Genomic DNA, 20792 nt, shown 5'->3' with positions numbered 1-20792 from the left:
ATTTTTGAGAATTTTTATCAGTGTTAGATTAAAGATCAAGATACATCTGCTATCAATCTATTGAGTTCATTAAGCTTCAGGCCCAGATTTAAGTTTTTCACAGGCTGACTCTCTTGAGAGGGCGACTGGCTTCTGTATTCAGGTGTGGCAGGTGCAGGCACGGCTGGTCCAGTGGCACGGAGCGCTGCTTTGCTTTATGCACGAGGAGATATATGAGCCTATTACCTGGACGTCATGTGGTCCTACACACACATACACACACCTGATTTTTAGTTTGTCTGTGGCACGGCAGTTGTACAGATCCTGCTGTTTTAGACTTTAATTTGTAGCGGTTGGAGATGCAGGTAAATTGCTCCATATTCCCTCCTTGCGTGTGAATATGTTCCTTAATGTTGTCCCTGCATCACAGGTAGATGTTTGTCATTTAGCAAAGAGAATTTAGAAAGTGTGTAAATTCTCTCTGTGTTAACACTCACTGCAATGCGTTGGTTTCGTTTTAGTAGTGAATTTACACAAGAATACACCAGAAATGCAAAATTTTGTGAATGCAGTAAGGTGTGTTTGTAGGATTTTAAGCTTAAAAGTTGTGTCTTTTACCCTTTAAAAATGCTGGGTAATTTTCAAAGGGACGAACCCAGCCATTGGCTCAAATTAACCTGAATATTTTTTATATTTGACCCAACAATGGATTTAAACCAACCAAGCATCTCGGGTTAAATAACCCAGTGTAGGTTAAATTACAAACCAACGCCATTTTTTAAAGTGAAATATGAATTTGGTAGCCTTAAGATGTCTGTAAACAGTAGCTTGCTCCAAAACATTGACAAATAATATAAACTTTAAAATGTACAGCCCCTTACTTACTGGAAAATTCACATTTAGAAGATAATACACTCAAAATTTAAGGTAAATTAGTTCAGGAAATGTTTATATTTGACCCAACAATGGGTTAAAACAACCCAGCATAAGCTAAATTACAATCCATTGGTTTTGACGTCAATCCAACTTTGGGTTTTGACGGCAACCCCAGATTTATCAACATGTTGGATTTTGATGTCAGTCTGAGGTTGGATTTTGACGTTAGTCAGAAGTTGGGTTTTAAAGTCAATCCGACGTTGGGTTTTGACGTCAAACCGATGTCAAATTGTCCGAAGTTGGGTTTTGACATTAGACCGATGTTCCATTTTGACGTCAAAATCCAATGTCAGACTGACATTAAAATCCAATGTCGGACTGACATTATAATGCGACAGACATGAAAACCCAATTTCTTACTGAACACAGTCCAATGTTGGATTGTGATGTCAGTCCGACGTTGGATTTTGACGTCAGTCTTAGGTTGATTTTTGACATCTGTTCGACGTTGGGTTTTGACGTCAGTCCGACATCGGGTTTTGACGTCAGATTGATGCTGGGTTTTGACATCAGATCGGGTTTTGATGTCAGATTGACGTTGGATTGTGACGTCAGTCAGATGTTGGGTCTTTACCTCAGTCTGACATTGGGTTTTGACGTCAGACCAATGTCCTTCAAAATTCAACCTAGGACTGACGTCACAATCCAACGTCGAACTGACCTCAAAACCTCAAAATCCGACTGACCTCAAAACCGAACTTCCGACTGACCTCAAAACCTGACTGACCTTGGATTGTGATGTCATACCTAGGTTGGATTTTGATGTCAATCCGACATTGAGTTTTGACGTCAGTCCGATGTCGGGTTTTGAAGTTTTGTGTGTGAGCACTGAAAATATAAAACGATATAAAACGTCTCTGGATTGTGATGTCAGTCGGACGTTGGGTTTTGACGTCAGTCCGACATTGGATTGTGACGGCAGTCCGACGTTGGATTGTGACGTCAAACCGATGTTGGTTTGTAATTTCAAATGGACGTTAGATTGTGACGTCAGTAAAACGTTGGGTTTTGACGTCAGCCCGATGTTGGATTGTGACGTCAGCCTGATGTTAGGTTTTGACTTCAGCCTGACGTTGGGTTTTGACGTCAGGCCAACGTTGGATAGCCCCAAAACTGGATTAAAAGTACCCACATTAATGCATCAAACAAAGCCACACATATCATTGTACTTTAGTTTGTCTTTGAGAGCAATTATTACCCTCTCTTTAGTAATATAAACTGTCTCTTAAGAAGTTGCATGATTTTTTAATCAATCCCCAAATGTGAGCATGAGATCCATGTTTATATAAAATGTGTTGTTTTTTTGCCAGGACATTGTGTAATAGCAGAAGCAGCCAGCAATTTAATTTCTCCTTGAGCTCAAATTTATCATTGCTACATTTTCCATCAAGTGAATAAGAGAATTGTGTATAATTGTCTTTTGAAGAACATTTTCATAGTAGTAACATTTAGATAAAGATAACATAGTCGACACACACCCAATTTAAATGTGTCTTTCCAGTTTAGCCACTATTAATCCAAGTTATTTACTCAAGACAGAGACCACTGTGCACTGTAATTCGCTCATCTGTTGATTTTTTTTCATTAGAATGAAAAATTATCCAATTTGTAGCACCCAAACAAACAGCTGACCAATCATTGAACTATAAATAATAATTTCCATTCAGCCAAACTTACAGCATATACAAACACCCATTAGGAAACACATCAAACAACCTTCGGACATTGATCAACTAGTGTTATTAATGTTATGCTGACACAATCTATTGTTTGACCTAATGAACAAGTTTATGAAATGAGGCGCAATGAACCTCCAACCAAAACAAACTCTGGACATTGCCGTTCACTGATGGCTAATATTAATTTATGTCTATTGTATCACGTCATTGGTCTGATTGCAAATAAATGAAATGTGGTAATTAATTTAGGGATAAAGTCTGCATTTGGATACGGGACTCTTGATTATTTAAAGTCCTATTGAGTGATTGGGCCATGCATCACACATACAATTATTTCGTGTCTGTTTGCTGCAATAAGAAAAAATTACAACTTTATACACCTTTGTAGTATACATATTTGTACCTTAAGTTTTAAAGGGTACCATCCTAGTGACAGGAGATCTGGGTGTGTCTGAAACTGCCAAATGTAGCATCTGTTTACATATCTAACAAATCTATGGTTCAAGGTGGGGCAAAAGAGTGGAGGAGGAGACTAATTTGAATATTTATAGTTCCATGTGCACTATTTTGATACCCCACCTCTTCTTTATAAACCGAAACCTTGCTTTTACCTTTGTGTCCCTTGGCGTCTAAAAAACAGCGGTTCGAGAAAATCCTGAGAAAATTACCCACCGTTAGGGTAAAAGAGCTGGCTAAAAGCTTCTATCTTTCGAATGTGTTTAATCCCTATTGGGCTTTAATGATTGGCATCATTGTTCATGAAAATCAGATGTTAGGGATATCTTCTTCTAATTAACACAGAAGGTGGTCGAGGCTTTATTCAACAGCCGGAAAGAAATTGAAATGGACAGTTGTGAATGTAAACCGGCTCCCGAGAGATCTCATTATTAACTGTATAAAGAGGTCAATGCATACTACTCTGTCTCTGCCTCAATGCATGTTAATACTGTAACAGGCTTGTATGTACAGATAGGCGTTGAACGGTTGATTATATAGTTGGGTGATTTTCATTATTGCAACTCCATGCTCATAACTGAATTTGCTAAAAAACAATAATTAAGCTAATTATTACTTTACTGTATATCTTTTAAAAAAAACATCCATTGTGGTTGGCTGCACCCAGGAAGGGACCGTGGTAAAACATGTCTTCCAGTTAGACTTACAGTTGCTCACAAACACCCCTTTCCACATGCATGTGCTTTAAAATATTATTGCTAGAATAATGTTTATGTGAATACCCTACTAAATGCATTTTCAGCATTTTAATGTAGCAGCTCTCTGGCATACTCCAACTTGTTTGGTTGCATAGACTTGCATACTATCCCTATGGCATATTATATACTAGACAATGAATGCACCTCTACCCATTATATGTATCAAAAAGAGTTTAAGGTTTGACCCTTGCATAATAAATGTTTGAAATAACACTATTATATTTTCATCTACAGTGTCTCATTTTGACCACTGGATGGCACTGTGCCCCTGTCAGTTCAACCTGGGTGTTTTGAACAGCTGTTGAAAACTTTTAGAAAGCCTCTTGTTTAACGAAAGGAATCCTACACACTTGAACATTTAGCGTAACTTTCGACACTATAAAAGTTTGTTTATTAAATGAGCCACAGATGTGATCTCTACAGCGTCTGATCCGCGCGTATGACGGTTTATAGACAGAGACAGCTTGAGTGCATGTGCGCGTCCCAGAGAGATGTCAAAGATGCACATGCACGAGACAGAAGGCAGAATCATCCACATGACATAAAGCATCCTCTGGAGAATCAATCCGTATGGAGCATTTTGGATTACAGGCAGGGTTTTAAAAACGGTCTAAATGGTGAGGGGAAGGGCGCATTTATGCCCTTATCTTTGGCAAACATTATAATTGTCGATTTTTTTGTCGAATATATATTACAGTATAGATTTTTTGTTATCTGTGTTTTTGTGTATGTTTTTTTTTTTTAAATATCTTTTTGAGACAATGTATTTAATGTTGGGGAATGCGCCGATAAATGTCGCTTAAAGTTGATGACGTAAAAGCAGTCGCCGACGCTGGGCCTGACGGGGCCGTTTCTCATTCAGAAGGCTGCAGCCTCTAGAGGTCGCATTTCCAGGCTGCATACGTCATCAAGACTGTCTTATTTTAGTACATTAACAATTATAAAGATGACTATTATTATCATTTAATCGTAAATTCTTGTAACATGCTTATGATTTGCGAATGTAATGCTTAATTAATTAAAGGTTAAATAAACCAAGCTTGATGACGTATGCAGCCTGCATATGCGACCTCCGAAGGCTTGAGAAACGGACAGGAAGTTCAATCACTCAGTCAGTCAGTCAGTTAACCCAGGTAAAATGCTTGATCTTACAGTGTATAATAACTGTTATTAACATTACAAAATACTCATTACTTAATACTTAAAACTTATTTATTATTTATGCATATTTATGTGCACATACAGTATCAGTTCATTCAGCGGCTTTACTCTTTGTGAGGAGGTAACGTTAAGCTATAACGTTGGATGAACTAACGTTAGTTATTGTACAGTAACGATATCTAACTATTTATTGTAGATATTGCGGATGAGAGTCGTTTTTTTAATGAGAGGAGCCTGCGATTAATTAGACCAAAAACATACTTCGCATTTAATTGACGTAAACGTCAATAAGGACTTGAGGGACAGAAATGCAGAAATGTCAGATGTGAGTCATTGAGCTCACGCAAACTTGACAGAATACTCCGTAATTTAAATTATCAAAGTAAATATGTTTCCTACTCCGACTAAAGTCTGTACTATTCATTTTCTTGGCTCCATTGGACAGCATTGCACTGTCACTGAGGAAATATTGTCTGCAACATGTGACGCAGCGCCTACAATCTGTGTGAATGAATAAATGGATGTTGTCCTGTGTCTGTCTTCCATCTGTTTTATGTGTTTGTTTGTTTGTTAGAGAGATAAAGAAAGGAAAAGAGAGCGAGACAATTCGTTTGTGACATGATATGCATATTTATGTTTGTGTGTGAGGGACAAAAAAGTGTCAACGTATCCACGTTTCATCTTGACAGAGCCATCTGGGGTTCTCCTGGAAGGTTTTCTCTTCATTCTGCTTTTTTTCAGATGCGTGTCATAGCATTTTAAAACTATCTGAAGATTATTATGGATCAGAGAGAAAGATGAAGATATTGTCTAAAGTAAGACATGAAATTTACATGAATTATCCCACAGGTATCTCTACAACAGACATGTTTTAAGGACCGAAGGGACGTTCACACAGGAAGCATTCTTGCGTTAAAAACAGATAGACGGAGCGCAACCAAGTTGAACAGCAGGCATGTTAGGCGCATTAGTTTCCATACACCGTTGCTAATGTGCACACTCAAGATGCCTATCCTGCACCCAGTTTCATATGATTGGTCCGTATGGTTTTAAAATTGGCATTGGCTGTATTTTGTGTTTTTAGGTTGAAAAACGCAACTTGACAGCATTTTAAAAACACTTTTCTACCTCAATTTGTGTTAATGCTTATCTTGAGTTACACTTACATTTATTTAGCAAACGCTTTTATCCAAAGTGACTTATACATAAAAGGGTTTGTTTGCTTTTTTAGAAGTTGTACAGTATATTTTATGAGGCCTATTTGGATGTCTTATGCGATTTTTGAGCTAAATACTTCATAAATTGGCTTTATAATTGGCAAGAACACACACTTTGTGTATGCCCTCTGAGATTTGTTAAATTTACTCAGTTTCTTTCTCTCTTCACTTTTTTAAGGGTGTCCTGGTGAACGTCAATGACTGTGCATTCACACCTGAAAATGAAGTGAGAACATCTTGTCAGGGATGGAGTCATTTTCCCATTCGGCAACAATCACTTGGGTGTGTCTATAAATACCTGGCTTATATAAGGCTATTTGCAACTAACTTTACAAGGACCTGCATTATGTTATGCACATGAGGCCAATAGCTGTTATGAATCCAGGTTAAGTCTCATAATCTAATTTTAAGATTAGGAGCATTAAAGTTTGATTTCAATCTTTTGACATGACCTTAGACCTTAAGTCAATATTAAAGATATCAGGGTTATATTTTGACCAAATGTTTTTCTTTACATTATGTAGGATGATTTTATGTAGAAAACAATAAATCAAAAAAATGACTTTAGATGGGTTTTGATAGGCAGGGTCAAATTTAGTGTTTCACTCATCTCATTTTAGTAAGAGCTACTAAATGTCTCTTATAGTGTTGGTTTACTTTTTTTTTTTTTTAAAGAAAAAGGATGTCTAAAGGGGGTTGCACACCTGACCAGAAGCGCTGCGTCGCGTCTAGGACAACTCTGAGGTATTGTACACCAGACATTCACATTAAATAGCGCAAGCTTAGTCAGATGGCATCTACTTCAAAATGCAAAATATACGTTAGCAGCCAATGTTAATCGCTAACGATTTGGGACAAATATGCTGGTTTTTAATGTTAAAGTATGTGAGTGGTGCTCTGTGGGGCGATAGGGATTTGAGCAGCGTCCAGAGTCACAGCGAACCGATTGAAGAGTCAAGTGCTCTGTATGCTTTTAACTCTTTCACCGCCATTGACAAGATATCTCGTCAATTAAGAGAAAACGCTTCCCCGCCAATGACGCGATTTTCGGTCTTTCCGCAATGCCGCTATTATCCACCAGGTGGCGCACTTCCGCAACGTATACAACCCGGAAGTAGCACCTCACGTGAAAGAACTCCGTGTATGTTTTAAAGATCGCTCTGCATCTGATCTCTATCAAAAGTCCTTCGCAAAAATAGAATTATCTCAGCTTTTTGCTCAAAATGGGGTGTTTTTGAAGAAACCTACCCATGTTTGAGAGGTGATTACAAGAGAACTAATGAAGGTAGGATGAAAGTTTTTTTTGTTTTAAAGCAGAGGGTCTGTTCTTTCATCTGATATATTGTTTGTTTATATATTTAAAGAAGAACAGTTTCTGGAAGACATTAAACTTTTGTGAAAATCATGAAAGATGCTGGCGCTGGCTGGCAACTTTTTTTAAAAATGCTGACGGGGAAAGAGTTAAAGGTGCTCTAAACGAATTCACGCATTTTAGGCCAAAAAAATATTTTTTGTTTCATACAGTAAACATCTCCTCACTATCTATTAGCTGCCCGTCCCCTGAACACACTGTAAAAAAGCGCGGCCTCTGTAGACAGCCCAGGCTCCACAAACTGCAACAAAAACAAAGTGATCAAACCTACCACCTCGAAATATAACAAAGTGTTTCAGCCAATTAAAGACAAGAAGGATTTGGGAGTAGGGGTTGGGCGCGTTCATGACTCTTTCAGAAAGCACGGAAGGGAGGGGGAGGAGTTAGCTGCGCTCCGTTTTGTTTGTCAACACTTCGAAAGTCAACAAGAAGGGACGTCACACAGAATCACTTAGAGCGCCTTTAAGTCTTCCTCGCTGTATTTTGATGTCATCCGCATGTCGATCTGCGCAGCGCCGTATAAGGTGGAAATTGGAATGACACAAGAGAAAAAATATGTTTAAGTTGCATAACATCGGTTAATGGCATCATTTTGTAATATTTTTTTATCAACATTTAGAAAATATTGCCAAAGTTTTGAGCAAATCTTAAATGGAAACCAGGCTAATATTTTCAACGTGGTGCCAAAGCACATTCTATTAATAGTCTCAATTTGTAAAATTTATTTATTACATATTTTTATATTAGATTGGCTTGGTTTACGTATGTTAACTTTTTAAACAATACTAAAACATATCAACAAGTCAAATAAAATAAAATCAACAAGTAAAACAAAAAATATAAAAAAGTAGCCCTCCAGATTGTTTTATCCATTGTGGTAGCCCTTGCTCACAAAAAGGTTGGAGACCCCTGCTATAGACTTTGACAGAAAGCTCTGTTTTGGTTTGGTCTGTTCAAGTAACATAATAATGTTGAATCTTTGACAGCGACTAGCAGGTCTGCATGTAAATTTTGTATGTGGTCTCCTGGCCGGCTGCTTTGAACATACAACTCCCCCCTCTATTGCACTATAATTTGTTTAGATGTTGATTTATGAACTAATTGCCGGTAATTGCTGCTTAGTACCACTTTTAATCCATGATGTCTGAATCCAGGAGCACATTAGTCAGGATTTGTATAATGAAGTAATTAGTTCAATTATATAAGAAGTAAAAGAAAATAGAAGGAGAGAAGGTGATGGGGGGGTCTGTTTTGAGAAAACGAGAAACACTTTACGATGAAGAGGGGATAAAGATAAGAGAGCGAAAGAAAGAGCTGATGTCAGTGTAAGAGATATTTTGTTTGTGTATGATCATTCACTTGAACTCATTTCCTGGTGCATTGAACATCTTGGTAAAACAGTAAATGGGTTCTTTCTGTACCCCATTCTGAGCCTGCTGACGGTCTCTCCTGTGTGTTTTTATGCCATACCCACCCAGTCTATCTTGTCTCTTTTAGGTTGCATTGTCTGCAGGCATTGTCATTGTTATTAGCCTTGTGGATTGCTTTAGGCTCAGGGGAGAGGGAGCCAGTCTGGATAATTAGTTTTTCCTCGATGCCAGACGACCACACCACCGCTGTCGCATTCTGGAAACAGGAAGTGCCTGTATTGTCAAGGCAACAGCAATCGGGCTTCTAGAGGGGCTGCATTCCAGCACAGCTTCCCTGCAAACCATCAAAATAGTGACAGGACAATGGCTACGGTCTCGATGGAGGTAACAGATTGTTGTCATTATGTTCTGTCAGGCGCTTTATTGCAGAAATATCTTTATGAGAGGCATTGGGAGCTGTCGGACCCGAAGGTGTTGGCACGCCGTGCCGTCTCGCTAATTTTCGATGTAGTTTAAATAGCACACAAGATAAGATAACAGCCAATAGAACTGCTTTATTGGAAGTACCTTGGGTCATCATCGGCCATCAAAGGCAGATCTGTTTAATATTGAATTGCGTACTAATGAACATGGCTAGATAATTGTCCTGAACATCCATTAGTATGGGAGTCTTTCACTTTCACCCAATGTGTCTTCAGGGCACTGTTTTCGAAGGAGCTCTCCCTGATGATGTCACAACGCCAAGTAGAGGATGATGATGGGCAGTTTTGTAATTAGTTGTGTTGCCACGGGATACATATATGGTAATAAGCAGGATGGACACACTCACGAGCAGCGCCCCGGCAAATCCAAGGACGAGGCCGTAAAGCAGAGGCCACGCTATGTTGAGTAGTCGACGCTGAGAAGGTGGCACAGGCTGCCTCTTTACCACTAAATCCACATCTTCCCAGGTAAACCCTCTTGCTGTCAATGGGACAGTGACAAAAAGAGTTAGAATGATTGAATTTTAAACAGTTTATTTGGACAGTGCTCAGCTTTTTCGAAGGTTGACATGCTGTATTTGCAATTTATTTTATTTGTATTAAACCAATTCTTTTTTAAACCAATTCTCCCAACCCAGTACTTGATTATGCTGCTAGTGGTTTAACTAATTTAAATGGGAAGAGTGGCGGCTGGTAACTTCTCTTCCGAGGTGGCAAATTCAAAATAAGTGTCAAGTGTGTGACTCAACATGTCAAAATATATGTTCGATGGATCATGTTCACCTATGTGCATTATACGTCATGTCAAAATACATGCCTGCTGCACATGCATTGATAGACAGTAACTTAACACTAAACTCTAATTACACATGAGATTAAAGGCAGGGTATCTGATTTGATCCTAGAAAATTTTTTAGTTATGCTGGTTGAAAGTCTCCTTACATCCTGATAGCAATCACTATGTTGTCTAAATGTATTTTTTATAAATGTCATCTGTGAAAGGCGTAGGACCACAAAACGAAAGTCATCTTTTGAAACAACAACAGCAAAAACCGTCTGGATCAGCAAATGGCAAAAACCCAAATTAACATTGGTAACTTTACTGCTTTTCCACAAGATGGAAACATATGCGGTAGGCAAAGGGTCTGAGGGGGCTTGCAGTGTTGCTTGTTAATAAGGTAGGTACACGGTATGATTTTATTCAGATAGTCTATTTTGATGGAATATTATGCAGTTTGTGTAACCTTACGAATTAGCATAACAATATTTACGTTTTCAAAATTACAAGCAAACTACTATGTCTTATGCTGCATTCACACCAGCGTCAAGCGTGAGTGATTTCAATGGTAAGGCAATGTGAAGACGCGTTGACATGCGTCTGGAGGTCTCGCAGCGCGAATGAGGCGTTTAGCGTGGTGCGTGGTGCAGCAGCCCCTCCCGCAGTCACTCATTCAACATGAAGGAAGCTTGATATTGTCCGTGAGCAGTCACCCGGAGCTATACGACACAGTTCTTATTTCTGTAGAGAAACTAATTAAAAAGGACCTCGCTTGGAAGAGTGTCAGTGAAGACATTGGGCAACCTGGTAAGTTGTAAATACACATTTCACTTTTGAGTCGTGATGTTTATCGACCTGCGGCATTCCAGCTGTTTTTTAAACTACTTTACCCCATATAGTAAGGTTACCAAATACAAACCGGTAACTCTCTTGATGAATGCACGATCAAAATCAGCCATCTTGCAAACAGACAACCGCATAGCACTTGCCCCTCCCACAAGAAGCGGTTTTCGCCTTTGACGCATGTCAAATGCTTGCTTTTTCTGTGCGTCTACTTCGCTCTAGACGAATGCATTCAAAATGTTCAAGCGGCAAACTAGACGCGGTAGACACGATTTTGACGCCTCAAACACGGCTGGTGTGAACACACGGTAACGCTACCGAAAACGCTGCTGTATCTAATTCCGATTTAAAATATGTTGTTAATGTTATTCACTTTGTACTGCAAAGTTTGAATGTTGAAACATGAATGGGCTTCTGGTCTGTGCGTATTCATGTATTTCGAAGATGCATGGCTTTGGATGGAGAATGGAGGGTGGGATCGTGATTTCACTGCTAGTAGGCTAAACTTAGCATTTTTCAAAATCAAATACCCTGCCATTAAGCGGGTATCTGGCAAACGTGAGTGTCTCTTATCATAAACCCATTTGAATCATCTGCAGCAGGCACAAATTTTGACATAACACATGATGCACATAGGTTTACATGATGCGCCAAACACATATTTTGACATGACAAGCTTTGCATCGTGCACCCTCAAAAAAGAAGTTACTGGCCCCAGTGGATGGGAATGTCTGACTATAATAAATCTAGAAATAATTCCATTGGTTAACATCAGCTTGAGAATTTAAAATGGGAGAAATGTGACCCTGTCTGTGAAATCCAAACTAAAGTCTCATAATCTAATTCTGAGATAATGAGCATAAAATTAATTCCAACTATTAATTTTACTATGATTTCAGTCTTTTACATGACCTTACTTAGTCAATATTAAAGATATCAAGGTTATATTTTCACTGAATATTCTTTACATTATGCAGGATGATTTTATGTAGAAATTAGCAAATCACAAAAAATGACTTTAGCTGAGTTTTCACAGGCAGGGTCACAAATAGTTGTCTGTAGGCAACCATAATATTTGTGACCCTGGAGCACAAACCTACAGAGCCCCTAAGGGGAGATGGAGCAAAAATGAAATAAAGTTTAGTTTCACGTGCGCACCTGAATCTATCGCGTGCACAAATGAAACTTTCGCGCGCACACCTGAAACTTTCGCGCGCACACCTGAAACTTTCGCGTGCACACCTGAAACTTTCGCGTGCACACCTGAAACTTTCGAGTGCACACGTGAAACTTTCGCGTGCGAACGTGAAACTTTTGCTTTCACGTGCGCATGCCATAGTTGAGCACATGAACGTTTTACGTGAGCACATGAAACAAACTTTAGATTTTTTTACTCCAATGTCCCCTTAGGGGCTCGGTTCAATAAAGGTTCATTTCTTTTTATTTGATATTTGAATAAAAAGCTTTCCATTGTATGTTTTGTAGGATAAGACAATATTTGTTCGAGATACAACTATTTGAAAATCTGGAATCTGAGGGTGCAGATATCGAAATCTTGTGAAAATCGCCTTTAAAGTTGTCCAAATGAAATCAACACATATAACTAATGATAAATACATTTTTGATATATTTATGGTAGGAAAATTACAAAATATCTTGATGGAGCTTTACTTAATATCCTAATGGTTTTTGGCATAAGTTTGACCTGTACAATATATTGTTTGTGCTATTGCTACAAATATACATGTGCTTGTGGTCCAGGGTCACAATTTTTTCTTGTTAAATGTCCAATTTCACTTAGAACAAATTGTTTAATGAATTATACTTTATAATTTTTTTAATAAAACCGTTTAATGGTGCAACTAGAGATACAAGAATATCACCTTAATAATACTGGGAAATAATCAAGGCCTCACCCTGTTTTGGAGAGTACAGCAGCTCCTCTTCATGGTCATCATTATCCTCCGAATCTGATTGGTGCTTCTCTTGTTGGGCGGCCATTTTATTAACAAGATCGTGGTACCCATCTACATATCTTTGCATGGCAAGAATTTTATCCTGGTTGATGTTTTTACCCACCTCTGCAACATGAAAAGCAAATACAAAGCATATACATTAGTTCCAGTATGGTTGTGTCCAGATGTGAGTTTATTGCTTTGATAAAATCGTTGTTGAAACTGCCGGCAACTTTGCCTGCTGTTTGCGGCGATCATTTCATATTCATACAACACCACACGCAGTGCACATTAACAAATCAAGCACACAATAATGGCCTCTATGAACACCTTGAAATGAGTATGCCAGACCCAATAAATTTACCAGGCATAATAAGGCGAGAACAGCTGAAGGAGATGTGCGTGCTGGAGCATAAGAATGCTGTTTATTCAAGGTGCCGTTGCTGAGTGGCTGCTCCTCATCATAGCCCATTTACAGGCCTGCAATTAAAGCTCTCGTAATTGCGGCAATGTGCGTTTCAGCTTCTGTGTTTGCCTAGGAACTTCTTTTATTTTATGCAGCGCGTCGCTGTGACTGAAGGATGTTTTTGGGCTGTCGAGCTTGTCATTTTTTTCTCTCTCTGTTTATCCATTTCTATCTCTCTCTCTCTTCTTTTAACAGAGATGATGAAAGGAACAGATGGCAGGCAGCGAATCTGGTGTCAGCTCCAGCGAGCCTGCTGTCAGATCATTTGCACCTCCTCGTATCCGATGCCATTCGACTGCAGAGCCGCCCGCAAACCGGACCGCAATCGCTGCCAGGGGAGTGACAGGGTGCAAAACACGTCCTATCACAAATGTATAAAAATAACATAATGCTCTGCTGAACTACATCTTTAGGATGGCAGTGTAAGATGGATTGCTCTGAATTAGCTTGATTCTCCTTGCTTCAGTGGTGTGCAAAAACAACAGAAAAGATGATGAAAAGCTTCATCGCTTTCATCCAGGAAACTTTCTTTTAGTTTCTGACAATCTTATTTGTCGACTAATGGAGATGCTATGTGAGAGTTGATGTACTTTTGGAGGTGGTATGTTGGTGTGGTATTGCAAGGCTTTTTACACAGTTCAACCACTCATATTTAAAGTCATCGTGAAACGGAAGTAGAGATCGTCTACATATTACGACAAGTAAACGGCTTCTGGAATGAAAAACCGTTGGGCGGGAGTTGAATTTGTCTACAGTGTTCGAATTTAGGGGGTTCTGGGGTGGTACCGGACCTCCTATAAGCATTGAGGGACCCCCTATAAAGCACAGAAGTATAAATTAAGCGGTTCCCTTGTTTTGATTAAAATGAAAGTACTACATAAATTTAAAATTATTGTGCTGCGTTGCCACAAAGCGATACTCTCCATTATTTGTCCTAATTTTGTAAAAAAATGGTTAGGCTTTGAGTTAAGGGGTAATTTGGGGTTTCTTTGATTAAAATGTTAATCCAGGACCAACATCCCTACTGAAAAATCTAGCAAAGACCAGCATAAGCTGGTAGCTGGGTTTAGCTGGTTTGAGGTGGCAGTAGCTGGTCTAAGCTGGTCCACTCACCCTGGCAAAGCTGGTCAAGCTGGTGGGTCAGCGGGTCTTCCAGCCTGACCAGCAAAGTCCAGCTTAAAAAGTGACCAAAACACAGCTAGACCAGCTTGCTACACCAGCAATACCAGCTTCAATCTTAGCTGGATTTTTCAGTAGGTAAGAAATGTTAATCCTGGATCACCTCATACTTTGTTAAATCACGATGACCCTATAATGGGGGGGGGGGGGGGGGTTAGCTAGGCGACCCTCTTTAAACTTTAACATAATTGAACACTAAAATTTGTCCATTGAGAACTGATTGGATCATTGGAAGTCGGGTCATGTTGCTAATTGCTGCAATTTTTTCCCGGGCCCCGCCCTTGCGCCATTCCTCGTGACCGGAAATAAAGAGAGCTCGTTTTGAGGAAGGGAGAAGATTAGCATTTTTCATTAAAGATTATGAGGGCACATGAATTTAAAAAAAAATAATGAAGTTTCATGATAACTTTATGAAGTAAATCAGAGAGGTGCGTTTTTATGATGTTCAAATCCAAAATTAATTGGCAAAGATGGAATAAGTGAGGAAATGATTTGTGCCTGTCAGTATTTTAGTGCAAATTTGAATGTAATGTGATGGCAGCTTTCAGGTACAACCCACTTAGCCCATTGCGTGTGTGTTCAGCTGACCTATGGCAATGTCAGTCCTGCCAATCTGTTGCAGTGCACGAGACAGCCTGTCGTAGTAAATCTGCCTGCCATGAGTCTGCAGCCAGTCCTTGAGTGCCGAGCGACAAGGCTCCTGGTCTGCCAATCACACACATACAATGGCAGACATAGTCCAGACAGACAGCAAAAACAGACAGTAAAAAAATAAATCAGCTCTTGAATTGTTCAGGCAATTAAACAATTGAATCATGTCTGACTGCCTCAATAGATTTCATTACTGATGAAGGGGGATTACATCAACAGAATTAGTTTGGTTGAGATGTCTGTTGAGTGGACCTCTCAACCTTACATGAGTAGACTGATAAGTGTTCCTGCGAGTGAGAAACAAACACATTTGGCTGCACAAAAGCTCTTCATTGTGTACACAGTGAGTCATGGGCGGCACAGACGTCACTACTGCTACTGGACTTCATCAAGTCCAATTATGAATTTATTAAAATTGCACTTCCGTTCTCTTTAAGTTTGCTTACTTGTATTTCTCCGTCTTCGTGTTTCCAGTTGTAGCTGGTTTCTTTCTGGTGAAAGTCGGTCCAGGCGTTGGAAGACATTCTCCTCGTCATGAGACATGACAGAAATGAGCTCCTCACACTCACGATCTGTCAGAAGCCCCACCAAACGCTCCAGCTGGTGAGGTCCAATGTCCTCTGCCACTGTGGCGTAAGAAGAAAAATCAGGCATGTACCACTGGGAACAGAACACAGAACCATGAGGTTGGTTTCTAGAAAACACTCCAGGAACCACAAAGCAATGCACTAAACATACATTTTAATTAGATGTTGACTTGAGGTGTAGTTATTTTCAAGATTTTGTTCAATTGATAACTTACATACTTACATACATCTATCATAAAATGATCCAGATAGCAAAATTAAACTGTAAAAAAACTCTGGAGTGCTTAATTAAAATTTGGCGGTATGTCGGTAACTTCAAATCTCATTGGTTCTTGCATGTCTTGGACTGTTAGACTTGTGTAGCCAAACCTTCATACTTCATACTGAAAGCCTGGGAACCATTTGAATAGATAAAGACTGCCCAATGCTGGATTCACACCAAACATGGTAGAAGCGGCAAAAATGGATTATTCGCACGTAGTTGGACACTTGAAAATTTTTGAATTTACTTGCTTCATTCGCGCGTGAAATTCTAGTAATTTTAAACATTCACGCAGAATTTCACGTCATGGGAGGGGCTTCTGCGACTCCTGTAATCATGTCACTATTAGAGCAAGCTCCTGATTGGTTAACATGGCACGATTTTCTGCCAAAGTTCATATTTTTAAACTCGCACGTTTCTCGCGCAACGCTCAATTTGCGTCATTCACGTGAACTAGATGCCAAATAAGGTGGATTTGCGTCTACTGCGCCACGCTTAATGCCTCATTCGCGCAGTGAGTCCTCCAGACGCACGTAAACGTGTCTTTACATTGACTTAACATTGAAATCACTCGTGCCTGATGCCTCTACCGTGGCTGGTGTGAACGCAGCATTATATCTTGACAGCGCTAGTATAAACCAATGAATTTCAGTGCATAAGAACTGAATCTAGTAACAGCTAGTCACATAGTTGTATCATTTAAAAAAATGATACAAATACAGTCATTAGTATCATTCCACATACAACAACGTATAAACAGTCCTCTTTCTCCACACTTGTAAACATTGGGGCGGTAGATTTGCATACGTCATGCGTGACCTTTCAACATGCTTACGCATTACGGAAGGTCGAGCTTGCGCATCACACGGCTGGTGCAAGACGAGAAATTGTGGTTTACAAGTGCATATTTTTTTTATCTTTCTTGCCAAAAATGACAATCATTTTGCTAGATAAGACCCTTATACCTCATTTGGGATCATTTAGAGCCCTTTGGAGCTGCATTGAAACTGCAATTTTAAACTGCATTGAACTGTTGAGGTCCAATAAACGGTCCTTCCAGAATAACGCAGAGTTTTTTCGTGATTGCTGCAGGCAAAAATCCTTGATCTTGGCGGCACGTTTTCTTAAAAAATGCGATGGAATGTGTGGGATATTTATGCAATTTTATGCACTGAAATTGCGGGAACATGCAAAAACTGTTTGCAGCTTTTGCTGCTTTTTTTGACATTCCTGTCGCATAATTACGTCACTTCCTAACATTCCCATGACAACAGGGACATGGCTGCGCATGTGTGAAGTACGCCCCGCATATTTTGTAAGCAGAAATCTGCAATTTATGCTGCAAAAGTGCGGCTTATTTTAAAAAATGCGGCTCCCGCATAAATATGCGGACTTTGGCTGATTATGCATTGAATCATGCGATCGCATAATCCCGTTTTTCTGGAGGGACTGAATAAAGTCTATGAAATTGAAAAAATTCCTGGAATGCTTTCCTAAAAAAACTTAATTCCTCTCTACTGAACAAAGAAAGACATACATTTTTTTTAAGAAAGTGGAGTATTCCTTTAATGCTGTGAACCTTGCATACTTTAAAATGCAGCGTTAATTCCATCTTAAAGCATACTGTCACCGATGTAAACATGATGGCTTTCTTGTTTGATCAAACGGCTTTGTGTTGTTTCCAATCGGACCGTTAAAGAATGCGACACACGCTTCTCCCGGAAATCCTGTATAATTCATCCAATCAGTTGACGACTTCAACTTTGTTTCTAGTTAAGTGTGCCGTATGCATCAGAAGTTTAGCCAGCTGTCCGTGGGCATCTGAGGCTGAGACTATGTGACTAGCTGTTATGCGTTTTGTCAGGATATGCACAAGAACCAATGAGATTTGAAGTTAACCACATGCCATGATATTTGACATTGGAGCTTAGATCTGTTTGTTTACCTTTCAACTTAATGAGGGTTGTACAGTATGTATTTTGGAGCTTCACCACTATGGATCGTATACAGTATAAGACATGGGTAATTTTTTCTTAGTGGTGCGGTAGCGAAGACATTCCAATTTAGCTTGATTTCTTTCCAGTCGTGTTGTTTCCGTAAATGTAAACATTTTCGTGTCTTCTTATAGTTTTTGTTAGCAATAACAACACTGCTCTCAATTTCCTCTGCCTCTGTAGCACTGTAGGTTTCCTTGTATACAGTACATAAACAAACAAGCACAGTCATGTCTTAAAGGTACGCATACTTTTATCAGACTTGACAGTCTTTATGGCAGCCATGATTACTGCAGCTGATATCTTTTGAGGAATGTATAGAGCAGCTGTAGATAGCATTGGAGGAAAGCGGTCTAATCAATTTATGGAGGAGTGAGATAGGAAAGACATATTTCTCGCCCCCCCCCCCCCCACTGTCACCTTCAGTGAATAAACCGACCTTTCATGTCAATACGACCAGCCATGTATATTTAAGTTATTTGTGAACACTTTAACCATCACCACTAACCTGTGTCTTCAGCGAGACCTTTGCAGAAGAGGAAGATGAAGCATAGGACCAGAGGCAGCATCGTAACTGAATTCCTGTTTTTGTATATTTTCAAATCCAGGCTCATGAGTCAAAGCAAGTGGAACTTGAAACTAAACATGCATCTGTTTTCTAGACAAAAAATGTTTCTGTTTGGTCAGGTTCTGCTTGAGGCTATGATCATCATGGCTTTAAATAGTCAAGGTGCTCGGCAAGGACGCCTTCACTTTCTCCTTATCCTTTTTCATTTTTCTTTCCTTTTTGAGATTTTGAATTAATACCTAGGGGCAACCTTCAAATCTCTCTAACAAAGCCAATACGGAAGTGATTTAAACTGCAATTTATCGACTGGCCGCTAGAGGCAGGCTCCAAAAGGGAGTCAATTCAGATAGACCTCCATGTTAAAATGCCCAACTTTAGAGTAGAAAATAATATGTTTACAGCTTGGTACAGTTTTTGGTCTGTTTAGCTATGACAACTGTTTTTTGTAACTCATCCGTTTAAATTATATAAAAGCAACACTATGAAGTTTCCATGTAAAAATGACTTACATCTTCCCTATGTGGTTGAAAAGCGCAACAGTGCCTGGTATCAGACACGCTTCTGCAGGCAGGGAGAGGGGCGGGGCTGTGTGCTCTACCCTCCACCCCCACTTTCAGAGTGTGCTTGTAGCAGCTAGGAGGCTGCTCAGGTTGCAGCAGCAGTACAGTTTGTCCAGTTAAAAGTTGTTCTATCACTGAAATAATTTTAGAGACATTATTTAAAGGTAAAAAAACTACATAGTGTTGCTTTAAGCCTTAAAAGTTCTGCATAATTAAGGGCGTGGCCACTTGAGTGATGGGTGAACTGCCACTGCTGTCACTAGAACCGAGCTAGGCGGGTGTGGTTTCAGCAACCAGCCACTTTAGCTTCACCCATGCCCCGCCTCTTTACCCATCTTCGGTTATCTGCGAGTGATGTGCGGTGATAAAGCTATTAGTTGTATTAAAATACACCATGTGACAGTTAACATTTAACATCATACAGCACCATAGTCTCACAAAATTCTGTGAAAAACACAGCAGTACGTTTTTAAATGATCTTGAATATTCATTTGAAGTGGATCAAAACCTTTCATAAAAGTTTAATTTTAAACAATACCCATTCTTGTCTTAGGACTACTTGTGCAGGGGTTTTCAAACTGGGGTCCAGTGAGGGACCCCCAGGGGACCTCCAGGAGGTTTTAGGGGTCCCCAGAAATTTTCAGAGAAAAAAGATAAATAAAATTTGTGAAATTTATTGCTACATACATTTCAAAATCATGTATATTGTCTTTGTATAGTTTTAGCGTGTTTCCCTTATTACAGTCCCCTTTATTTCAGGCATTGGGGTTTGTAAGGCAGTAATCCTTGCTAAGCTGCTATGAAATTAGTTATTGCAGTACATTTCTTTTAAATGAAAATGTATCTCTTCATATTTATACATCCAATTATAGTATAGCCAATTATATCATTGTTATACATAAAATATTATAATTTCTATAATATGTTTTGGTAGGGGGTCCCTAACAAAAGCTTCATCACATTTGGGAGTCCTTGGCATCATAAAGTTGGAAAAACCCTGGACTAGTGTATTTGAGTCTGAACTGTTTAATTTGCTTATGCCTGACAAAAGTATTGAATTAAAGGTGCAATGTGTAATTTTTAGAAGGATCTCTTGACAGAAATGCAAAATAATATACAAAACTATATTATCAGGGGTATATAAAGACCTTTTATAATGAACCGTTATGTGTTTATAACCTTAGAATGAGATGTTTTTATCTACATACACAGAGGGTCCCCTTACATGGAAGTAGCCATTTTGTGCCGCCATGTTTCTACAGAAGCTCTTAACGGACAAACTTTTTTACTAAGTTGTCTCTGGCGATGACATGTTTGTCCGGTGGCGGCTACCATAGCTTCTCTATGTGTTTTAAAAGCAAGAGGTGAGCAGTGGACTGAGCCTTTGGTTGCAATTTGCAACCTTGCCACTAGATGCCGCTAAAATTTACACACTGCACCTTTAAGTAGCCTTGAAATTTCACAGTAGTCTATTAAATATATTTAAATACATAATAAACCAAACATTTACTATGTTTCTGCCCTAAAATCTCATTTTAA

The 20792-nt window shown here is 39.2% G+C and overlaps 1 protein-coding gene across 1 annotated transcript; it reads right to left on the bottom strand.

The window, feature by feature from the left end:
- Positions 1–8571: 8571 nt before the first annotated feature.
- Positions 8572–18872, bottom strand: tmdd1 (transmembrane and death domain 1). Its single transcript, XM_073813032.1, has 5 exons — positions 18634–18872; positions 15729–15908; positions 15220–15336; positions 12948–13112; positions 8572–9891 (listed from the first exon to the last, which is right to left on the bottom strand). Exons 1-5 carry the CDS (start codon positions 18737–18739, stop codon positions 9623–9625), a joined length of 837 nt encoding a protein of 278 aa, XP_073669133.1. The 5' UTR covers positions 18740–18872; the 3' UTR covers positions 8572–9622.
- Positions 18873–20792: the final 1920 nt, after the last annotated feature.

Source organism: Paramisgurnus dabryanus, chromosome 21 (genome assembly GCF_030506205.2).
Source record: "Paramisgurnus dabryanus chromosome 21, PD_genome_1.1, whole genome shotgun sequence".
Taxonomy (NCBI): domain Eukaryota; kingdom Metazoa; phylum Chordata; class Actinopteri; order Cypriniformes; family Cobitidae; genus Paramisgurnus; species Paramisgurnus dabryanus.
Note: the sequence above shows the minus strand (reverse complement) of the source record. Positions and strands in the feature narration are given on the sequence as shown.